The sequence below is a fragment of the Juglans microcarpa x Juglans regia genome, chromosome 2D, assembly GCF_004785595.1.
Source record: "Juglans microcarpa x Juglans regia isolate MS1-56 chromosome 2D, Jm3101_v1.0, whole genome shotgun sequence".
Classification (NCBI taxonomy): domain Eukaryota; kingdom Viridiplantae; phylum Streptophyta; class Magnoliopsida; order Fagales; family Juglandaceae; genus Juglans; species Juglans microcarpa x Juglans regia.
Window position 1 is genome coordinate 4292673 of NC_054596.1, and position 23306 is coordinate 4315978.

The following is a 23306-nucleotide window of genomic DNA, read 5'->3' on the forward strand; positions in this document are numbered from 1 at the left end:
CAATTAACTTTAATTCCCCCGTGATTTTCCTTCACCCCTAAGTCGTTGTTATCACGATGTCTTAATTGAGAATTTATTGTGGAAAACAAAAATGAGCCGCAAATAATACCTTTTTACAAAGATTTCTTTTGTTAGAAAAAGTCCAAAAACTTCGCTTAGAAAAAATGTTAACCATGGTTAATTGTCGCTGGGTCTATTTTTTCGACGCTTTTTTATTGCATGAAATCTTTATTTGTCGCGCCACAAATATCTCTTTGCGGCGAGTTCTACGGCAGGAAATACTCATATCATGTGGTGATAATTGATAGCCGAAAAATACCTTGTAGAGCAAAAAATTACATTGCCGGAAAAGACCCCTTAAAAAAAATTTGCACTAAACAGAATACATAAAACTAGAATATATTCACTAAGAAACCAAAAAAGAAACACACACACATACACACACACATATATATATATATATATATGTCGAATTAAATACAGTATTAAATCTTTCACTTTAATATTTGATTGTATGAATGGAAATGTTTTGTTGAGCTTTTATTGATACCTCATAAGTGTGTCTATAATGCAATTTTATTAACAATCATTTATAGCCAAGAAAAATACTCTAAATTTATATCTATTTACAAACTCATAATTCTTAACTTATACCCAATCTAGAATAACAAGATCAAATCATTCCAAATTTCACAATTTTACCTTACCTTCTTGAATAATCTAAAGTAATAGCAATCTAAATTCTAAACAGCTTGATGTAAAAGATGTAATTTTTTAGGGTGATGCTCAAAAGGTGATACAGGCCTAATTACGAGATAGTGAGGACAAATAGTCATGGATAGGTCAGCTGATAGATGACATAAGACATGCTTTCTCTCAAAGACCAAATTGGGATGCTAGATCATTTGTAGAGAAGAAAACAGTGTGGCATAGTTTATCCAAGAGGGCTTTACAGTTAGAAAGAAGAGCAATGTTAGATTGAAGATGGACCAACTGAGATTTTTTTTTTTTAATGAAAAATATGGCTTGTAATGATTAAGGGCTGGTTTGGATTTAAAGATAAGATAAAATGGTTTTAGATGAAAGATAAAAATTGAAAAAAATATTGTTAGAATATTATTTTTAATATTATTATTATTTTGAGATTTTAAAAAAATAAATTATTTATTATATTTTGTGTAGATATTTAAAAAATTTATAATGATAAAATGAAATGAGATGAAAAGAAAAGAAATACTTTTGGAATCCAAATAGGCTTAATTCTTTTATTGTTAATGAATAAGAAGAGGAGTTCCGATTTTAAAAAGTAAATAAATGAATGCATGTTAAAAAAAAAAAAAAAAAAAAAAAGAGTAAAAAAATGCACAGAAATAAAGGGACAGAAAAATGCACGAAAAAACGTAAAACGCTAAAAAAAATGCACGAAAAGAACGCACAGAAAACGTACGAAAGAAAAAAAATGCACAGGAAAAACGCACGAAAGAAAAAAAGCACAAAAAAACGTAAAAACGAGTACAAGAAAAACACAGAAAATACAAAAAAAAAAAAAAAAGGCACAGAGAAAACACACGAAAAGCGCACAAAAGAATAACAACGCACAGAAGGAACGCACGAAAACACACAAGAAAAAAAGGCACAAAAAAAGGCAGAAAAAAAACTATTGGATTTATTTTGGACAAATGGAAGACAAAGTGAAAGACACTTTGAAGGGTCAAATGACTCAAATTACCTTTCTCCTATAGCTATAGATCAGATATCGCCAACGCAGATGGCGTTATTGGAATTGGTTTAGCCGAATCTATTTTCATTTTTAAATTTAACTAATATCGCCTATATTTGATCCACATTGAATTAAAGCGTCTTTGAAATTGAGTTTGAAAGCTTAAAAGATGGCAGTATTGGAATTGGCTTAGTCAAATATATTTTTATCTTTAAATTTAACTAATATCACCTATATTAGACTCACGTTGAATTAGAGCCTGTTTGAGATTGAGTTTGAAAGTTTAAAAAGTGTTTTTATTTGTATAAAAGCTCTTTTAAAGAAAAAAAAAATATATATTTGATAAATTTAAAAAAAATGCTTTAATCACTTAAAATAGCTGGAAGTCTAATTTTTTAAAAAGTACCAAATTGAATTTTTTATAAAAAAACTCTCACAGATAACTGTATATTTTTAAAAGAATAATGTAATTAATTTTAAAAATACTTTAGATACATGTTTATCAAAAAGTAAACAACTTTTAAAGTATAGAACTTATTATTTAAGTTAGCTATAAGCTCTAAAGTTAATTATATTTTCTACTACAATCTCAAACATGCACTTAGTTAAATTGATTTCATCTAAATGGCGTACGTGCACGGTGCATGCATGTGTGCAGTACTGCTCCTGCATGCAGAATTATTTCAAGTACTGGGTTTTAGTTGTCGTTTAGATAGTGAGTTAATATGAGATAAATTGAGATAAAAGTTAAAGTTAAATATAATATTATTAGAATATTAATTTTTAATATTATTATTATTTTAAAATTTAAAGAAGTTAAATTTTTTATTATATATTTCATGTGAGAATTAAAAAAATTATAACGATAAGATAAGATGAAGCACTTCTTATATCCAAACGAGTCATTTTTCTCTTCATGACATTGGCCGTTATTATGTATCCTATTGAACCTCCCGATATTCGTACACACTTTATACTGTTTTATTGAAAATCAACATACATTGAAAAAACTATATAATTAAAAAACAAACTGATCATTTTTACATCTCAAAATTAAAGTACTAACCCATTATGCGTACTAACTAGTTGATGAAAAGATGATAAAAATTAAGATAATAAATAATATTACGTTTTAACAGAATAAAAAATTTATTCATCATCTCAACTCTCATCATCTTATAATGTGACATTAAATGATAAGTTTATAAGTAAAATGTAATAAATAATTTTCAATTACATAATGTCACATTATATGATGATGAAAAGATGATGAAAGTTGAGATAATGAGTAGTATTACTCTTAACTAAAACCTCCCCTGTAGTTGAAAAACCTTGAGATAAACCTCTAGTTAGTTAGCACTAAGGGTGTCAAATCCTATTAACGGGTTGTGTTCGTGTTGTGTCAAGACATGTATATTATACTATATAGGTTAACTCTAACTCGACCCGTTAAGCTTATCGTGTCAAAATCTCAAATCCTAACACGACCCATTAATATAACGGGTCGTGTCGTGTCAACCTGTTTTGACCCGTTTATGTAAATGGATTGAAATAGTCTCAAAATTAACTCATTTGATCTAGTTAAGGTTATCATAATTTTATATAAATGTTAAAATCACAATATCTGTAAAAAAAAATATAAAACTAACTACAAGTCCAAAATTACAATCTAAATAATAAAAATATTTAATTTTTAAAATCCTAACAATTTTATTTTTTAGGTATAAGGGTATAATTGTAATTTTAATTTTCTTAATGGGTCATAACGGGTTATAACGGATCATAACGGGTTGACCCATTATCAACTCGTTAAACTATCGTGTCTTAACGGGTCAACCCATTTTAACCCGAACCCGTTAAGGATAAACCTAACCTATTTTTATCGTGTCGTATTAAATTAACGAATCGTGTTATATATTGCCAACCCTAGTTAACACATGATCTTAGAACATATCAACAATTTGAATATAAAATTCATACTATATTTAAGCATTGCATATCCCTTGATTAGAAGGCTCATCCCAAATTAACCTCGATTGCGTGTACACGTGTCCAATGCACACAGCATTAATTGCACTCACTTCTTTCTCTCTCACTTAAGATTTTTAACCTCTGATTGAGATCAATATAATTATTTTAAGAAATTCTCAAACTATTTTATTATTAATTTATTATTTATAAATAATTTATTACTATTGGTAAACTATAATTCTTTTGTTGAGGTTTACATACATATTTAATATGGATTGAGATTTTTTGAAATGCTGTCGGCCTGATTACGTCCAATTCAGATCGAGTAAAGAGGGACATTACAAATCAAAATTAAAATATTATATTCATTATTTTCATACACCACATATCATATTTTTTTTTCTCTTATCAAATCTGTGATATATAGATGATGAGTAGAAGAATTCAATTAATTTAAAAAAAAACTGAAAAAAAAAAGTGATGTGTGAGATGATAAATAGCAAAACTCATCAAAATTATTGAGAAGCAAGACTCATACATATGCTAAAAAGAACTGTAAGCTGCAGTACACCAGCTTCCTCTCTCGTATTTTACCTTACAATTTCGACTATAAATTATAGCTTAAGCGTACAATACGTACAACAAGTTCAAAGAACGCATGAGTCATGCTGCATGCATTCCTTCTACAGAGTAGAAGCAAGCAAGCAAATTAACCCTTGGAGAAGTTACGAATATAAATTTTGCATCCCACAGAAGCTCCAAAATTTATCCCCGCAGCCCAAATGGTTGCAGTCTTGCAGATGATGACTAGAATATATAAAGAGTTCAATTTATAATTGCCTCTTCCTTTTAAATCCACGAAGCAAAGAATAGTACTGTCTTCTGGGATTCCTTTTTTTTTTTTGGGCCCGCCCGCGGGGTGGGGGGGGGGGGGGGGGGGGGGGGGGGGGGGGGGGGGGGGGGGGGGGGGGGGGGGACTTTTAGCTTTACTATAAACAACAAAGGCACTGGTAATCGGGGAGAAGGATCGGATTCAAGAAAGGGCTTAAGATCATGAGTGTAGTTCTCCGAAAACATTTGATGAAGGAAGCCGCGTTGCCATGCATGCTCCGTGAGAGTCACTATTTCTATGTTTTTTTTTTATAAACTCAGAGTAACCCCTCATTGGTCCTAAAGCTTGATTAATTTCTCAGGTAGATCAACTTGTACATGTATATCTCGATCGTTTACTTTATTTTGTTTAATTTGTTCTGTTCTCTTTGGCCTTGCTTTCGTTTCTCTTATTGTTATTTCTGAAGAAGCACTTTTTGCAGACAGCAAAGGAACAGGAAACAGAACCAAAATATGGGTTCGACTGCTATTAATGGAGATCGCATTACCTCTTTGATAAAATTTACGATATCCCAAGAACTGTCAATGCTGCCCAAGCCTTCCATCTTCAGAGCCCCCACCATTCTCTACAGGCTTAATCCACAAGCTTACATCCCCGATGCATTTTCCTTTGGCCCTCTTCATCATGACAAACCAAACTTGAAACCCGCAGAAAAAATCAAAGCTCGGTATTTGCGAGGCCTTATCTCTAGGTCACCCTCTCCGGACACAAAGCTAAGAGAACTCGTCAGATCCATCGAGGCTGTGGAGAGAGAGGCTCGTCAATGTTACGCAGGGCAAATCGATTACACCCCAGATGAATTTATTCAAATTTTGTTAATTGATGGTTGCTTCATCATTGAGCTACTCCGCAAGAATGCTTATCATGAGCTTAGAGAAGATGATGATCCGATTTTTACCATGTCTTGCATGCTCCAATTCCTCAACCATGACCTGATATTGCTTGAAAACCAAGTTCCTTGGATGGTACTCGAGCGTTTGTTTTGCATAACCATGGAACATAGAGACCAAAAGTACTCCCTAATGCAACTTGCCATGGAATTTTTTGCTAATATTTTCTCATCCACACGGTCTAGTACTAGTCCTGCTGTGGATCGCTCTATACTCCAAGACATAGAGCATATTCTCGACCTGTTAAGAAAATTGTTGATTTCATCAGTTGGAGGAGACGAAGAGCGGGAGCTAGGATGGCGACCCATGCCTTCTGCCACGAGCCTCGCCGAGGCTGGAATCAAATTTAGACAGCGTAAGGAGTTCCACAGCATCTTGGACATAGATTTCAAAAATGGTGTCCTTGAGATCCCTCTTTTACTAATCCAAGAGACGACAGAAACCATCTTTAGAAATCTCATTAGTTTTGAACAATGTTACCCGAATTGCAAAGCTAGGTTCACTTCCTATGCCGTGCTCCTTGACAATCTCATTAACACTACCAAGGATGTGAACATACTTTGCGACAACCATATTATTGCTAACTGGTTGAATCCAGAAGATGCAGTCCAGTTCTTCAACAAGCTTTACCACAATTCTTATGTCAAGGAATACTATTACCTAAGAGTTTGCCGGGATGTGAATAAATATTGCCAACGCAGGTTGCCCAGATGGCGTGCAGTGCTTGTGCGCAACTATTTCAACAATCCATGGGCTATTCTTTCGATACTGGTTGTTTTTGCGTCATTGATCCTCTCCTTGTTACAAACTGTGTTTACCATAAAACAGAAGTAGTGCTAGCTAGCTACCTACTGGCTAGTTGGGTCTTGTAACTTGTAACTCAATTCGTCAGACTTGTTATACATGAACTCGTCCCTCCAAATTAAATTTCCTTTTCAATGTGAATTACAATAAGACGAGTAGTTGTTTATTTATTTATTTCTTCACAAGCGAATAAACCCGTACTCAAGCATTGCATCAGTACTTGAGAAAGTTCTTGATCCACAACCTCCATGACGTAGTACAGCCCAATGCACACAACGTTGGACTTTTTTTTCTTTTCAGTCAAGATTTTTATGATAGGGGCCTGATACTCTAGTACTAGATCTGAGGCTACATCAAATCTAAGTTGGGGACTAACGAGTTTTACTATACAGCCTTTTACTGTAGCAAAACCTCCACACACCGGTACGTGAAATATATATATATTTTTTTTAAAGCAAATATGTTTTTTAATACAATCCATCAATTTTTCTTTTTTTCTTCATTTTTCCCCTCCCCCCACGCTCCCCTCTCCTTGCGTTCCCCCCTCCCCAGCTTTCTCACCCCAGTTGCAGGTTCTCTTATATATGACTTCGTCCCATGACCTGCAGTTTTGCTTCTCACTGCTCATCTCCCGAACGGCGCCGTCTATAGATGCCGATAGTGGTATGTTCCTTTTGGATTTGTGTTTCTCTCTCCTTCTCTCCATTCCATTTCCCTTTTTTGTTGTGAAAATCTTGTTGTCAAAAGTGGTTTGTTCCCAAAGGGTCTATATACTTTGTTGTAAAAATTTTCTGGGTGATGCCGTGATATGTATCTGTGGGCGAGCTGACACTTCTTTGTCTGAAAGACATTTTGGCGTTTGTCCTACAGCAAGATTACCAGCTAGTACTGCAGCGTGTTGGGGTTGTCCTATGTACGCATCTCCATTCCGTTTCATTTTCACTTGAATTGCATAGATGATGATTTAGGTCATTTTGACTTGGGAAAGTAAATACATGCTGAAAGAAAATTAGATAAATAATGTATTTAATTGTATGCATATCTTTAAGCATTTTCCTCTAAACTGGCACATTCTGGTAGTTGGATCCATCTCATTTATTTGATACATTTCGGGCATGACAATAAATTCTTCCAAAATTTACTAAAAGAGAAATGCAAGTAATCCCATCTAATCCCATAAATGATGGTTTATATCCCACCATGTTCACTTTGAGACTGTATGCCTGTATGGGGAACTCTTCATCATTTAAAAGAATTAAATATCATAAAAATTGTATTACAGAGGTCACTAAAACATAAGAATATTGATCTAGAATTCGATGTGTTAAAGCTAATATGAAGATGTTGGCAAATTCAAGTGACAAGGGGTTTTGTCACTCAAGATTCGTATTTTAATCCCCGCTGTTTTAATATCATCAAATCAACTCATTCTATAATTTGTCAAGACTTTATCGCTATCTTAATAATCAACACATGAGTTGAAGAATCAGGTAGTACATTTTGGATGAGTCATTATCTATATGGTATACTGCAGGCATATTTTTTTAATGATAATAAAAAATTCTAATAGATGTGTATTTTTTGTTTTGTCAATTTAGAAGTGCAGAAAAATATTAGACGACGAATTACAATATGATGAGGTCTCGGAAGCACAACTTGGTCCTATTGTTGACGACATTGTTATCCCAACCCAAGGTAGTACTATCACACAACCAACTTCACCTGACAATGACAAGGTGTGATATGCTTAATGTTTGTAAATCTTTCTTCTCGTTGTTCCATTTTTAATGTGTTTGTTTTAATTTTCCGTTTTTAATATCTTTAGGAAACGGAGTGCATGCCCCATGGGACTATTAGTGAAAATCAGTCCCCGACATTAGACCATTGGGTATGACTTGTGTTTTTTTTTTTGTGGAAATTTGACCATTGGGTATGTAAAGGGGATTAAGCAGATATTAGAATGGACATTGAGTTTTTGTGTGGAAATTTGAGCATTGGGTTTGTAAAGGAAACATTTGAGTATTGAGCTGACATTAGAATGGGCATTGGGTTTTTTGTGTGTAAATTTGAGCATTGGGTTTGTAAAGGGGAATTTTGAGTATTGGGTTTGTAGAGGAGACCTAATATATTAGAGATGCTAGCAAAATTGCAGATCGATCATGTTCATTGTTCATGATGTTGTACTTCTTGTGGCTATTGCTTGATTGTGAAACGACATTTCTTTCTTTTTTATGCACGGTAGTAGTAGTACTTGAGGAATTGATGAATGAAACTTGATTTGGTTTCATTGAAGGCAGGTAGCACGTGGTTTTGTTTCAAACTATAATGCATGTGTTGGAACGGTTAAGGAGGTGGTGGTCACAGTACTAATCCCTCTCAATATCAAAATCATGCATTTCTGACTCCCAAATTGGAGTTGAACATAACAAGTGATGCATGTCCTTTTCACAACAAAAGGAAGCTGCGCATGGAAATAATTTCAAAGAGAAAAAAGCACCCAAGCAGACTAATTAATTTTCCTAAAATGTCTTATGGCTCAAACAATTCAAGAATTGCAACCTATACATTCATAGACAATATGCATAGTAATATCCAAACATATATATTCATAGACAATATCCAAACCTATATGTATTCATAGTAATGCCACTGCTAGGAAAGAGGGTCACTTTTTTTAAATATCCATAGTAAGCTGTCATAAAGATATTCATAAATAATATAGCATACAGTTATGGTCTGAACAATCTATAGTTGATTTAAAACTAACATGTTACAACTATAGTCCGAGTGCACCAAAAACTATTACAATAGATATTATTCAGTACAAACACAACAATATACGTGCATCCCTTTTCTCTACGATTCGCTTTCGAAGTTCGTCCGCTTGCTTCTTAAGCTCATTTTTTTCTCTTAGTTAGTTTATCTTTATTTTTTTGAACTTCATACTCATGCAGCAATAACTCATCCTCTCTCTTCCAAATTGTATTTTCTCTTATCAGAATCTTTTCTTCTACCAATTGAAGTATATCTACCCGGATGAAGAATTAACATCTTGCTTCTTCTTGCATACAAATCAAAAATTTCAAGTTTCAAATAGGACAATTTCATACATGGATTCAAAAGCAATAATCAAATTAGACAGTGGGTAGTTACCATGTTATACTTTAGACATGCATAAACTACAAATGATGATTGACTCGATGCCATACCTGATCTACATGAGAATCATAGGTGACAGTGAAAATGAAGGTACTGAATCAGCGTGTACACTCTAAAGATGCTATTGGAAATTCTTCGTACTAATTGAGCAAAAGAAATATAATATGTACACCATCAATGAAGAAAATCTTTGGTACTAAACTGATTATTGAGGGATTATTTGCTTAACATGATAAAACTATACCAATGTTCAACAAATACGTCTTGCATAGCAACCAATAAAAAAAAGTTCGCCAAAAAAAAGTATAGAAACACACTAACCTCTATACTTGATATTGCAGAAAAAAAAAGTATTGAATAAGTCTTAATTGTTTTTTTTTTTAAATGATTGCTGGAATGGAGCAATTTTCTCAGGAAAATGAGATGTTTTTCACTGAAACATCTGCAAAAACTTCACAGAATATAAACGAAATTTTCTTTGAAATTGGTAAAGTTTTCATTGGGATAGCACCAGGACAATTGACCGTTCTATCTTTCCCTTCAACTATCAAGTAAAGTTTCAAAGTAAAGCAAGTTGTGCAGCATAGAAGCACAAGCATACACACGAACACACAGTCACACTATTAAAATTACTATTGGACCATTGCATGCTATGCTCATAATCAATTGACGTCACACAGTCACGCTTTCTTTTATGATAGCTTCAAATCTGCATGGCTTGGACCAAATCATTGTATAACATCAACAAAATTAACCAAATCAGTGTATAAGAGCAACAAAATTCAACCAAATCATTGAATAACATCAACAAAATTAACCAAATCAGTGTATGTAGAACAACAACAAAATTCAACCAAATCAGTGTATAACATCAACAAAATTAACCAAATCAATGTATGCATAACAACAACAAAATTCAATCTGATGGAAACCAAGGTAGGCTTACTCTTAACTGGATTATATTTCCTACGGGTTCATATCACAACCAAATCAGTGTATGCATAACAACAACAAACTTAAACAAATCAGTGTATAACTTTTAATGAGGAAACCAGGGATCCTTACAGGGCTCGGTGAGAGAGACAGAGCACGGTGAGAGATCCAGATGACTCAGTGAGATAGAGAGAGAGAGAGAGGCTCAAGGGGGTGAGGGAGATGGAGCTGCAGTCTTCTAGGGTTTCAGGGACTGAAGGGACTGGGTGGGGGGAATTCGCAGAGAAGGAAGAGTGAGAGTAGGGGGCTTCGAGGTTCACAGAGAAAGGAGAGTGAGGGTGGGGGGCTTTGAGCTTCATCTGGGTGAGTGAAGATTGAGGGCTTCGGTGGTCTTCGTCTAGGAGGGGTTGCGCAGAGCAGGGAGAGTGGGTGGGGTTCGGTCTTCGTCTGGGTGAGTGAAGATTGAGGGCGTCTGTGGTCTTCGTCTGGGCGAGGCTGCGCAGAGAAGAGAGAGTTTCGTTGGTCTTCGTCTGCGTCTGGGAGGGGCTGCGCAGAGAAGGGATGGCTTCGGTTTTCGTCTGGGAGGTACTCGTCTGGGTGAGCGAGGATTGAGGAGTGAGGGAGAAGGGACAGACCGTGACGTGGCAATGAACCGGGTTTACGAGTAGGAAAGAGTGTGGTGTGTGATTGGCAGACCGAAGGTTGAGTAGAATATTTCGGGACTAATATGCCTCTAGCATAATGGCAACTAGTTAATCAATAGTAACGGATAATTGAGATTAGATTAGTAATGATAGATATAGTTATTGTAAAATATTATATAAAAATAGCATAATTTTTTACAATATATTTTACAATCATATTTTAAAATGAGAGTATTATTGTAAAATATCATATAAAATTAACACTATTTTACAAAAATATCTCATTTTACATCATGTATTGTGAAAATTGTTGAGGGTGTATCATTATTTTTTTAAAAAAATAGTGATCTACTGTTAAAAAATTAATTTTTTTCATGTGAATCTCAAATTTTCTAATTTTTTTTTCAAAATAACTGTGTGATGCTTGCGCACTCTATAACAACAAATATTATTTATATTGAGATAATTAAGAAAAGAAGTAAAATAGAGAGAACTCTAAAAAAATTGATTAATCTAAAATTTAAAATTTTGAGAATTTTTTTCAAAAAAGGAAAATCTAAATTATTGCTTGAAAATTAAATACGTAATTAAACAAAAATCTTGCCCAAAATTGAAATCATAATCACTTCCAAAACTTTAAATAAAATATTTTCTAAAATAACAAAAATGAACTTAAATATATGATTTGAAAAAAAAAAACAACTTATATTGCTCCAATCCATTAATGAAGATTCACCATTTTTTGTCATATTTGTACAAATTTACTTTTTTAAAATAGTCGAATGCTATCCATGTAAATATGGATCCAAATACCCCCATATCAGTTTGAATTTGCATTATTCTCCCGGCTCATATTTTATACTTCACAATTTTCCACAACAAATTATAGGTAGCGAAAGCGTACATGTCAAAAGTTCAAAGAACGGTACTGTGTGTTTTTTATATAAAGTAATAGAAAACCCTCGGAGATGTTAGTAATACATATATATATATATATGTATGTATAGGTTTGTTATTCTACAAAAGCTGAAAAATTTATCCTCGCTATCCAGTTGATGAGTACGTATAAAGATGAATAAATAGTTCAATTTATTAACTTTTCCTTTTAAATCCACGAAGCAAAGAATAAAGTGATCTTCTGGAATTCGTTATTTTGTGCTACTTTTAGCATTATATTATAAAAAAACAGAGGCCAGCAATAGTGGTCGTCGAGGAGAAAGGGTAGGTAAGATTTATTAAATTAAGGTGTTAAGCTGAGTGAATTTGATGATTTTTTCAATTATCAACCGTTCTGGCGATGCGGAGGAGTACGTTTAGCTGGTGAGGGTACGTCATTTCTAGTACTATTTTTTTTTTTCTTTTTATGAACAAACAGTCGCTCATTTTTGGGTGTTCTTAGAGTGAGTTTGGTTACTTAATTCACTTCAATTTATCTCAACTTATTATTATAATTTTTTTAAATTTCAATACAAAATATAATAAACAATTCAACTTTTTCAAATTTTAAAATAATAATAATATTAAAAAATAATATTTTAACAATATTTTATCATCACAATTCAACTCAATTTAACTTACTTTAACATCTAAACACACCCTAAAGCTTTGATTTCTTGGGTACGTAGAACTTACAATCTCTTTTGTTTAATTTGTTCTCTTTCATGTCCTGACTTCGTTTCTTTTTATCGTTATAGATGAAGAATATGCTAAAATTATAAAAAAGAGACGGGAAACAGATCAACCAGAAAAAAAAGAGGATCAACAGAAAACAGATCAACCAAAAAATATGGCATCAATCGATGAAGATAGCGTTACAGCTTCTATAGTAGCTACAATATCCCAAGATCTGACAATGCCTCCCAAGCCTTCCATCTTCAGAACCCCTACCATACTCTCCAGGCATAAGCCACAAGCTTACATCCCTGGTGCATTTTCTTTTGGCCCTCTTCATCATAACAATCCAAATATTCCTTACTTGGAACGCACAGAAAAAATCAAAGAGAGGTATCTGAAAAACCTTATCTCTAGGTCACCCTCTCCCGAGACAATGCCAAGAGAACTCGTGAGATCCATCGCGTCCGTAGAGAGAGAGGCTCGTAAATGTTATGCAGGACCAATCGGTTGCACCCCAGGTGAGTTTGTAAGCATTTTGATAACCGATGGTTGCTTCATCATTGAGTTGTTCCGCAAGCATACTTATACTGACCTTAGAGAACAAGATGATCCAGTTTTTACCATGGCTTGCATGCTTCAATTTCTCTACAATGACTTGATATTGCTGGAAAACCAAGTACCTTGGATGGTACTTGAGCGTTTGTTTGCCATGACCACATTGGAACGTGGTAGCAATGACCAAAAGCCACTTGCGCAACTTGCCACAGGTTTTTTTTCTAACTTTTTCTCATCCACAAGGACTCATCCTCCTTTGGCCTTGGATCGACTCCAGATCGAAGGCATCGAGCATATCCTCTATCTGCTTAGAAAATGGTTGATTTTATCAATCGAAGGAGACGAAAACGAGAGCAAATCGGCATGGCAACCTATGCCTTCCGCCACGAGCTTAGTCGAGGCTGGCATCAAATTTAAAAGGGGCAAGCCCAACATGAGCATCCTGAGCATAAACTTTAACGATGGTGTCCTTGAGATCCCTCCCTTACTAATTCAAGAAACGACAGAAACCGTCTTTCGAAATCTTATCGCTTTTGAACAGTGTTACCCCAATTGCGAAGCTAGGTTCACGTCATATGCGGTACTCCTAGACAACCTCATTAACACTTCCAAGGATATCAACATACTTTGCAAGAACAAGATTCTTGATAGCTGGTTGAACCCAGAGGATGCAGTCCAGTTTTTTTGCAAGCTTTACCACAATGCTTATGTCAAGGAATATTATTACCTACCTGTTTGCCAGAAAGTGAATGAATATTGCAAACGTCGTTGGCCTAGATGGCGTGCAGCTTTGGTGAGCAATTATTTCTTCACTCCATGGGCTGGTGCTTCGACAGTGGCTGCTGCTGCGCTGTTGTTGTTCACATTGGTACAAACTGTGTGCGCCATAATAAAAAAATAGTCTTGTAACTTAATTGTTATACGACTCGTCCCTCCGATCTCCGTTTCATTGCAATGTACAAAGTGGCTAGTGTTTTTTATTTTATTTTTCTTCGCTTCTTTTTTCTAATTCGTAGGCAAGAGTGCTGCTTGCTGTACGTGCAGTCTGTATTTTCTTTTTCTTTTTCTTTTTTTATGGATTTTAATTTATTTTCAATAACGCTGTAATTTATTTTCATTACATTTTTTTTTCATTTTTCTTAAGCTTTTGTCATTTTAATATTTTCCACGTGGCAACCACTTATAATTCTCTGCATCTCACCCTAGGGAAGCATTAGAAAAAACGAAGGACTTATTAATGTGTTTAGATAGTAAGTTATTCTCATGTATTTTCTGAATAATAGTTAAAAAGTAAGAAAAAGTAATGATAGAATATTGAATAATAGTAAATAATAGTGAGAATTAGGTAAAAAATAATAATAAAATACTTGAGATATTATTCAATAAAATTATTCCGTAATATTATTCAATAATAATAACTGAGATATTATTCAATAAAAAAAACTCAATGCCAAAAAGTTATATTTTTAGAAAAAATACAAAAGCTGAGAACATGCAAATCAAGAACATAAAAACGAACATTTAATGGCATGAAAAAAATCTAACTCCAAAAAGCTAAAACCCATGAAAAAAATGTATTTTTTCACAAAAAATTCACAACATATAAACTTAGAATATACAAAAGAATAACATATTTGTAAATTCAAAGAGAGAAAGCGAACAAACCCATGTAAAAAATCTATTTTTTCACAAAAAAAAATCGAGAATATGTAAATCTAGAACACACAAACGACCATTCAACAGCACACACAAAAAAAAAAAAAAATAGAACTCAACGCCAAAAAGCTAAAACCCATGAAAAAGATATATTTTTTCACAAAAAAATTCAAAAAATCACAACATGCCAACCAAGAACACAAAAAGGAACAACATACCTGCAAATCTGAATAAAGAAAGTCAACAAGCCCACGTAAAAAATCTATTCTTTCACAAAAATATAAAAAATCTACAACATGTAAATTCAGAACATACAAAAGAACAACATATCTATAAATTCGAAGAGAGAAAGCGAACAAGCCCATGTAAAAAATTTATTTTTTCACACAAAGAAATAAAAAACAAAAAATATGTAAATCTAGAACATACAAACGAACTTAGCATATCTCCTAATTTGAATAGAAAAAGCCAATAAGCCAATGTAAAATCTTCAAACCAATGGCATGAAAAAAAAACTCAACGTTGCACAAAACAAATCTGAAGAGACACCCAATGGAAGATAAAACAAGCAAAGAGGAGAGAAAATGAAAAGAGAGAGCAATTTGCTTTCGGAGAAAGAAGATGCCGAGAAGATAAGGAGTAGAATATAAAAGATAGAGAGAGATGAAAAGAAAAAAAAAAGACTCCGGAAAAAAAAAAAAAAAAAAAACCAGAGTTACCACCCTCTGACACATTTGTACCCAAAGGCCAAAATGCTCTCACTATTTTTTCCGTAAACCAAACTGATTTTATTCCTCCTCACTTAAGGTGGAGGGCAAACCTTATTACAAAAGACTTAAAACTAATCACCTCAAGAACAGAAAACAGAACAAAATAAATCATTCCTACCAAGACAACAAATCAATTACCGAACTACACTCCCTTCCTAATATACGGAATACCCATCTTATCAGTTCGTACCAATCCCCAAAGACTACCAGAAATATTATCATTCGACTACCATGAAGTATAAAACTCCTCTGAACCCAATCTTGCAAGGAAATTTGCAGGAGCATTTCCTTCTCTATACACATGCCGAATGGAGAATGTCATGTCCCATAGCATAAGAAGCACTTCATCCCAGTAATCTTCAAGGTACCAGACAGGGCACGTAGGTCTTTTGAGCCAGTTCACCACCGTGTTAGAATCCAATTCTATCTCCACCTGTAACAAACCTAGCCGACGAAGATGTCTCACCCCATGAAATAGAGCCATGAACTCTGCCACATTACTGGAGCCGTGGCCAATAAAATCAGAAAATGCATATACCAGATTTCCTAAGTGATCCCTTATGAGACCTCCGACTCTCGCATTACCTGTATTACCTCTACTACTCCCATGTACATTTAACTTGAACCAACCCTCCTTTGATTTCTGCCATTTCACGGTCTGCTACCACTTACTTCTTCTCTCTTTGTTAGTTATTTGCAGGTCTTTCACTTAAATGCTCTCACTTAAACAGACACAAAACATCAAAATAAAAGGATAAAAAAGACAAAACACACAAAAAACAGATCGCAGACGAAAAATTAACTGTTCACAGCTATCCCCAGTAGATATATAGCTTTTGTTTTTTCATTGGTTTCACAGTATCGTACGTCGTATATATAAAGACCAGTGATCGTGGGTTCATGTCATATATGTAAAGACCATATGTATAAAGATAGCGTTGACATGCAAATGGTTGAAGTCCATATATAAAGACCAGTGATCGTGGGTTCATGACATATATGTAAAATCGACCTCTAATGACGAGTGATCATCAACTCAGAAGTCAATGTATTTTCAAAAAAAAAAGAAAAAAGAAACTCAGAAGTCAATGTAAAATGGAAATTAATGCAGGTGGAAGATGACGATTCTCTCTTTCGTCCCCATAACACGGTCTTTTAATTCTTCAGTATTTTCGATCCTATAATTTGGTTGGTGGTTGAGGTAGTTTTTTGACGGTTGTACACATCCTTTTATAGAACGTGTTTGATTCTTTGAAGTCTATAATTTCGTTCTTGTTCTCTCGATATAATTTAAAGAATTATTTAATGTACCTTCTTCTTCGATGATTCCTTTGTCAGACACTCTCTTCTCCGTTGATTCCCATTTGGGGGAAGAAGTTTCGGGCGTCTCCGCGTGCCTTTGGCCAGTACTCTTTACGGTCAAACCAATGATATTCATACTTGTACCATTAATTAGACCAATATATATAATATTTACTTCTTTTTTTTAAAAGAAAAATAACATCTTTTTCTAATTCATTTTCTCCGAAATTCTCACGTACACCAATTATTACATTATTTATTATTTTTTAATCATAAATTATTCACATCAGTCTATAGCCGCAGCACACACTCATGTGTTCAGTTCAAAAAAAAAAAAACCATCATACATAAGATGCGCGGAGAGTATATAGCTGCACTCTTTTTTAATACACCTTTTGATTAATATTGGTGCAACTAATAAAGAATTATTCCAATAACCCTACAAAAAATAGAATCCTGATTTCATTCTTGAGCTGTCAAACCCAAAATAAATGTCTTTACACTTCTGCTCAGGAGAAAGGCGAAGGAAAGACGACAAAATGTTTTTATTTTTTGGGGGTCATTGGTTGTTGGAGGCTGATAAATTGTGAAGATCAGAACGTAAAGAATTGGGTCAAAGTTTTTTGTTTTTTTTAAATGGATATTAATTTTTTTTTTTTCCCTAATTGGACAATTTTACTAAATTCATAGTTTTAAAGGAGAAAAGAAAAGTGCTTTGTAATTCTTAAAAAGACAATTTTCTTCTAATGTTGTCGACGCCGTGGATACCAAGTTGTTGACGGTCTTTACCTACCTCCTATTTACGAGAATACCCCCGAAGTTTCTCGACGAAATACCCGTCTCGCAAGTTAACCAGCATGGCAACCCAGATCACGCGGCATCCCCAAGCAGGCTTATATATACACACACGTACAGGCACGAATGCTTCACCACCTAGGAAACAGCTTCGGTTTCAGCTTTCAAAATTGTTCATTGCCAACCTTATTTGTTGTCGCGAGTAATAGCAAGTGCTTGTACGTTCTTGATAATTTCTTCTTCTTCTTCTTCTTCTTCTTTTTCTTATACGTCGAAGACAACAAGATTGAAAAAGTAACATTCTCGCCATACAGAAACTTAAACTAAAGCTAGGATGGACAAACACACACAATATGAGCGTGTGTTCAACTACTTTGATGACAACGGAGACGGGAAGATTTCACCCTCGGAGCTGCAGCAATGTGTGGAGGCAATAGGTACTGGGGAGCTTTCGCTTGAGGAGGCAGAGGCGGTGGTGGAGTTGCTCGACTCTGACGGCGACAGCATGGTGGGGTTGGAGGACTTCGTCAGGTTTGTTGAAGGAGGAGAGGAGGAAGAGAAGGTGAATGATTTGAGGGAGGCATTTAAGATGTATGAGATGGATGGCTTTGGGGGTATCACACCCAAGAGTCTTAAGAGGATGCTTAGCAGACTGGGTGAGTCCAAGACTATCGATGAGTGCAGGATGATGATTGCTCGATTTGATCTCAACGGTGACGGGGTCATTAATTTTGATGAATTTAGGTCCATGATGTTATGAGTATTTCTTTATAACTTATTTATTGGTTATTCACTTCATATTGATGAATGGATTCCCTATCTGGGTTATTTCATTCAATTTCCCACCACATGGTTTAGTCTTTTCTTTTCTTTTCTTTTCTCTTCGAGTTTCATATAATTTATGAAGCTGGGTCTACCTCAAACTTGGTTGTTATTGAGCTTGAACATGGCGAAGCAAGTTTCAATTACAGAGCATGTAAATAACAGAGCATATTTATCCGTGGATGAACAAAGTGGGCTGAGCCACGAAGAGCACCTGAAATATTTCTTGCTATGCATTCAGCTTAAACAAGATTTTATAAAACCTATCTCGATGTTTAAAAGGTTAATCTTTTTGACCGAAATAGTCAGCACAGCGCTTGCTTCAAAGCAGCATGGCAACATAAAACATATTAGATAAGATGCACCGACGAACGGTCTCTGTAGCTTTCCAATTTTGTGTCAGATTCGATTTAGGACAAAAGAAAATATTTTAGATACAGAGTAGAAACCTGCACTTTTTGGGACTGTCTCTTAGTAGGAGAGATGCAGGATTCCACTGACCTTATCAAGAGGCCACAAGCCTTTGGGTTAAAAACATTAATTTAAACCACGCTAGAAGAAGAAGTTGGACTATTCACATACCATTTGCCGATGTCTTCACTAAAGGCTTGGAAGAGCTTTCACACGTGAAGAGATGCTCTCCTTCTGGTAATTGTTGCACCAATCTTGATAATTGCTCAACAATTTGTCCAGAACTAGGTCTCAATGAAGGGTCTTCCTGTACACAAGCTCTTGCAAGATTGGCCAACGTGACAGCTGCATCAAATGAATAATTCTCACCCAATGCACTGTCCATCCATTCCCTTAGCTCATCCGCTTCTTCTGACTTCAGTATCGACTTGATTTTCTCGGATAGCCAAATGCTTCCTTCTCCTTTCTCATTTGGCCTAATTATTGGTGTTCGACCAGATAAGACCTCCAGCAAAACCACCCCGAAAGCGAAGATATCAATGCTTGGAGAAATAACGCCTTGGCGAACATATTCGGGAGCCAAATACCCCAGACTCCAAGAGGCGGGGTGTGCGGAATTAAATTTTGGATCCCCGGTATCCTCTTCAATGCATCTTGCCATGCCAAAGTTCCCAATCTTTGCATTGAATTCGTCATCTAAGAAGATGTTCCGACTCTTTACATTTCTATGAACATAGCTTGGGTTCATTATGTGGTGCATGTAGTGTAAGGCCATGGCTACATCAAGACAGATCCTTAGCCTCTGACTCCATGTCAAGAAACAATAGCAAGAGGCAATGAATTGGTTCTTCATGGCCAACCCACCATGAAGCCAGTCTTTCAAGGACCCATTTCTGGCATACTCAAAGACCAAAAAAGAATCTGGGCCCTCGGCCAAACATGTCCCCAGTAGCCTGAGAATGTTGGGGTGACTGTGAATTGCACAATGGAAAAGCGCAAGCTCAATTTTTGAGGTTGTTTCTGGTCGTGTACGCTTTATTGCCAGGTTCTTCCCATTGAGACGACCATGGTAGACAGATCCCTCAATGTGATTACTTGAACTGAAGTCTTCGGTTGCTCTTCTCAGCTCCTCAACAGTATACGTCTCAGCCAGCATCTTCCGGGGAGTGACATCTCTGATCCGACCATCATCAAGAGGATCCTGAGATCCCTCAAATGAAACTTTCTTGTCACTTGTGGTTCTTACGCTGAGACTGAGCTGTTGTAATTCCACGTCTCCTCCCTTGCAGGAATTTTGTTTCTTCTTCAGTTGGATCAACACAAAGGCTGCTGCAATACCAATGCTCACTCCAACTGCAGCCGCACTAAGTCCAATATATAAACCAATCTTCCACATTTTGGACTTTTTCTTCCGAGGGCTAATTACTGGGATGCTGGTTGCTGGAAAACGTAAATTGGGTTCACAAGTTTTTGCAATAGGACCAAAAATATGCTCTCTATCAACAGGAAGCAGAAGAGTTGTAAAAGGTATTAGGTTTCCAGGTCTAAAAGTTGGGGATGATTTGTTGTTTGCAAGTATTATAGCTTCTGGAGTGGTATTGAACTTAATGGCCAAGTTAGAAATTGTATCACCTTGGCTTACTGGATAAGAAAGCACAAGCCTCGTCTTTGAACTGGCTTCAGATGAAGGACAGGCACATCTGAGTGGGATCAGTAACTTAACTTTATCACCAAGACCCCCCCATGGTGAGACTCCCGGATTCATCTCTCGGATGCCTTTGCATGTTGTCAAGCCCTCTAGCGATTCAGCAATGCCATAAAAACTCTCCCCCTTTATGGTAGTTTTTGTCAATTCAGCCTGCGAGAAACCACCTTTGCATTTACAATCAATCGGAATCAACAAAGGTTGATCTTTCGGAAGGTGTTCTGTCTCTGCAGAAAAGCCATTTGCTTCTGCAAGCACAAAACGGCTGATGCCCAAGTAGAAGCTCAAGTTGTAAAGAGACGAGTAGTAGGAATTGGTGCGCATAATTGCAAATGTCCCACACTGATCCTGCGATGCAATTCCATTGCACTGGTAACCAGAAGCATCCGGAGAGGTAGTTTCACAACTTAGCAGGTTCTGTCCAAGTGCAGAGACAAACAGCCAAATGAATAAGACCAAAGTTCTCGATTGGAGCTTATTGATTAGAGCCATGGCCATGTAACACTCACTTCTACTTGGAGAGATCGATTAAAAAAGAGCTTTCTCACTTTGAGAAAGTGAATATTTTGGATCCATAAAGAAATCGGAGTTAAAAATAAAAGTTTCTCAAAGCTGGTCTTGGACAGGGTTCTTGGGGTTGACAAAGTTATCCTATAATTAATTCCAGCTGTTTGGCTGAGCCCCTTGAGCTTGATTTCCTTGTCCGAGGATTGGATATCACTCAATAGTTTATTTTTCCAGTAATCATTGTCACCAAGTTGCGTATTAGCTCTGTCCATTCCTAGATGCGCTTATACAGAACACCTTAATTTGTACCCTCTCAACATGTAAACTAAATATGGGCTATCATAGGTCTTTCACACATCTCATACATTTACAAGAAAATCAAACACATAGAGCTTATGTACATCATGCACTATATAGTTTATTTAAAGCATTTGTTTAGTCAGAATCCTGAGGCCTTACTTCATGCTGGGAGTTAGGAGTCCAAGCAAAAAGAGGTAGCCTAGAGTTTTAAGTCGATATCTAGAGTTTTGTTCATGCTCCATAGCTCTCATTGAGTTTTAATGGGTGACATAAACAGTTTGCATGTACACATGACATTCATTGGCACATTGACAAACATTTTGCCTGATTTAGCATGGTAGGAACAAATAATCATTTGCATTCCTTATTTAGGCACGGTGGCACATTGACAAACACTTCGACGTTTATACCTAGTGCCTGGCTGTATCTGTAGAGGAAGGTATGCATGACATTCAGACAGCAGGAAGAGAAGCAAGTCTGCCTGCATGGCTACATCAATCTTAGCTTCCTTACTAATATGTGCCAACTTAGCTCCATTCATGGGGCAGAACATTCCCCAGGACAATATGGCCATGAAAGACCAAGTCAATTACATTCTGAGATTGAATAAGCACAGTCACAGGTATAATGCATTTATATGAGCCTAGAGAAATCATGTAGGAGAATAGTGGAGTACTACGAAAGCATGAAAGTAAGCATGCATGATTTTTCAAGCAGCGTGGATAGAAATGATGTAGATTTTGGAAAATCATGGCGTGAAAAGAATTGGATAATATCCAAAACAGTTGAAGAGACGCCATTAATGCAGGGTAAAGCTGGGGCATGAAAGAAAGGCATGGGAGTGATAGGTCGTATCGGCCATAAATATATGTTGACAAGCACCAATAACCCGTTACAAGCTACAGCCAATTGTCCCCGCGCGCACATCCACACTTCAAATGTCATTCAATCAAGAGATCACCTTGATCTTTCTAGCATATATATGTTAGGATGAGGATTAGTATAACTGAATTGGAACAATTATAAACAAATGATGTGTAAAACACGTGAAACCAGTATACTATGTAAGAGAAAGGTGGCAAAGAGGGCATGAGATACACTTACCTTTAGTTCTTTAATTACTAAACTTCCTTGAGATCTTTGCTAAAAGGAACTGTTCTAAGAGATTTTTTAGTAAAAAGCACTAACTAAAAAGTAAGCTCACACATCTCATAGTCAAGGACCTTGTTTCAAGTGATGTATAAATATTAAAATAGAAGAACAATGGCCACTTGGTGTCAAACTTTTTACTTTTAGTCAAACCAAAAAGTTCGACACCAAAGACCAAGTGGCCTGGCACCATCACCATCATGTTTGGACTCATCATCTCTTTTCCTGGCCAAAAGATAGAAGGATTTAGGGTTTTTTGTTTTAAATAATACCAGATATAATTTTAGAATATATAAATTATACACAATTCTTGAAAAAAAAAAGTAAGGTTTATTATTAAAAAAATGATTTTTTATGTAAGTTCTAAATTTATTAATTTTTTTCAAAATGAGTACTGTACGAGATTTGCATACTCTATAACTGCAAATATCAAAAAAACATTTCTATTTTATCTTTTGGGTAAGTATAGTTCGCAAACACAAAAAATACTCTCTTCAAGAATGGAATTTGCTCAAAGATGTTCTTTCATGCGAATGTTCAAAAGAAATCTTGAAGAGGAGAAAAAGTAAGTACATCAACCCATGACAGAAAGTAATAGCATTTTTCTGCAAACCCCAATATTCGGCTGTAGAATCCAAGTACCAATGAACCGAAAGTAGAAGATAAATTGTCCACGAATAAGCATTCATTCCTTCTGTATCTTCTTG

The 23306-nt window shown here is 35.4% G+C and overlaps 3 protein-coding genes across 4 annotated transcripts; 2 read left to right on the top strand and 1 right to left on the bottom strand.

The window, feature by feature from the left end:
• Positions 1-689: 689 nt before the first annotated feature.
• Positions 690-21401, bottom strand: LOC121250838 (protein LYK2-like). 2 transcript variants are annotated; one of them, XM_041150068.1, is made up of 2 exons: positions 19106-21399; positions 690-702 (listed from the first exon to the last, which is right to left on the bottom strand). In XM_041150068.1, exons 1-2 carry the CDS (start codon positions 21139-21141, stop codon positions 699-701), a joined length of 2040 nt encoding a protein of 679 aa, XP_041006002.1. In that variant the 5' UTR covers positions 21142-21399; the 3' UTR covers positions 690-698. The 2 variants fall into 2 exon arrangements, with proteins under 2 accessions (XP_041006002.1, XP_041006003.1); XM_041150069.1 differs by lacking the exon at positions 690-702 and having other exon boundaries at positions 18573-20378; positions 20571-21401.
• On the top strand, positions 4801-6408 carry LOC121250839 (UPF0481 protein At3g47200-like). Its single transcript, XM_041150070.1, has 2 exons — positions 4801-4884; positions 5005-6408. The coding sequence occupies exon 2, from the start codon at positions 5036-5038 to the stop codon at positions 6305-6307; it is 1272 nt and encodes a 423-aa protein (XP_041006004.1). The 5' UTR covers positions 4801-4884; positions 5005-5035; the 3' UTR covers positions 6308-6408.
• LOC121250840 (putative calcium-binding protein CML19) lies at positions 17796-18538 on the top strand. The gene is made up of 2 exons (XM_041150071.1): positions 17796-17923; positions 18020-18538. Exon 2 carries the CDS (start codon positions 18040-18042, stop codon positions 18463-18465), a length of 426 nt encoding a protein of 141 aa, XP_041006005.1. The 5' UTR covers positions 17796-17923; positions 18020-18039; the 3' UTR covers positions 18466-18538.
• Positions 21402-23306: the final 1905 nt, after the last annotated feature.

Excerpts from the sequence above, each read along its gene's own strand:
- LOC121250839 (XM_041150070.1), top strand. The coding sequence starts at position 5,036 with ATGGGTTCGACTGCTATTAATGGAGATCGCATTACCTCTTTGATAAAA.
- LOC121250840 (XM_041150071.1), top strand. The coding sequence starts at position 18,040 with ATGGACAAACACACACAATATGAGCGTGTGTTCAACTACTTTGATGAC.
- LOC121250838 (XM_041150068.1), bottom strand. The coding sequence starts at position 21,141 with ATGGCCATGGCTCTAATCAATAAGCTCCAATCGAGAACTTTGGTCTTA.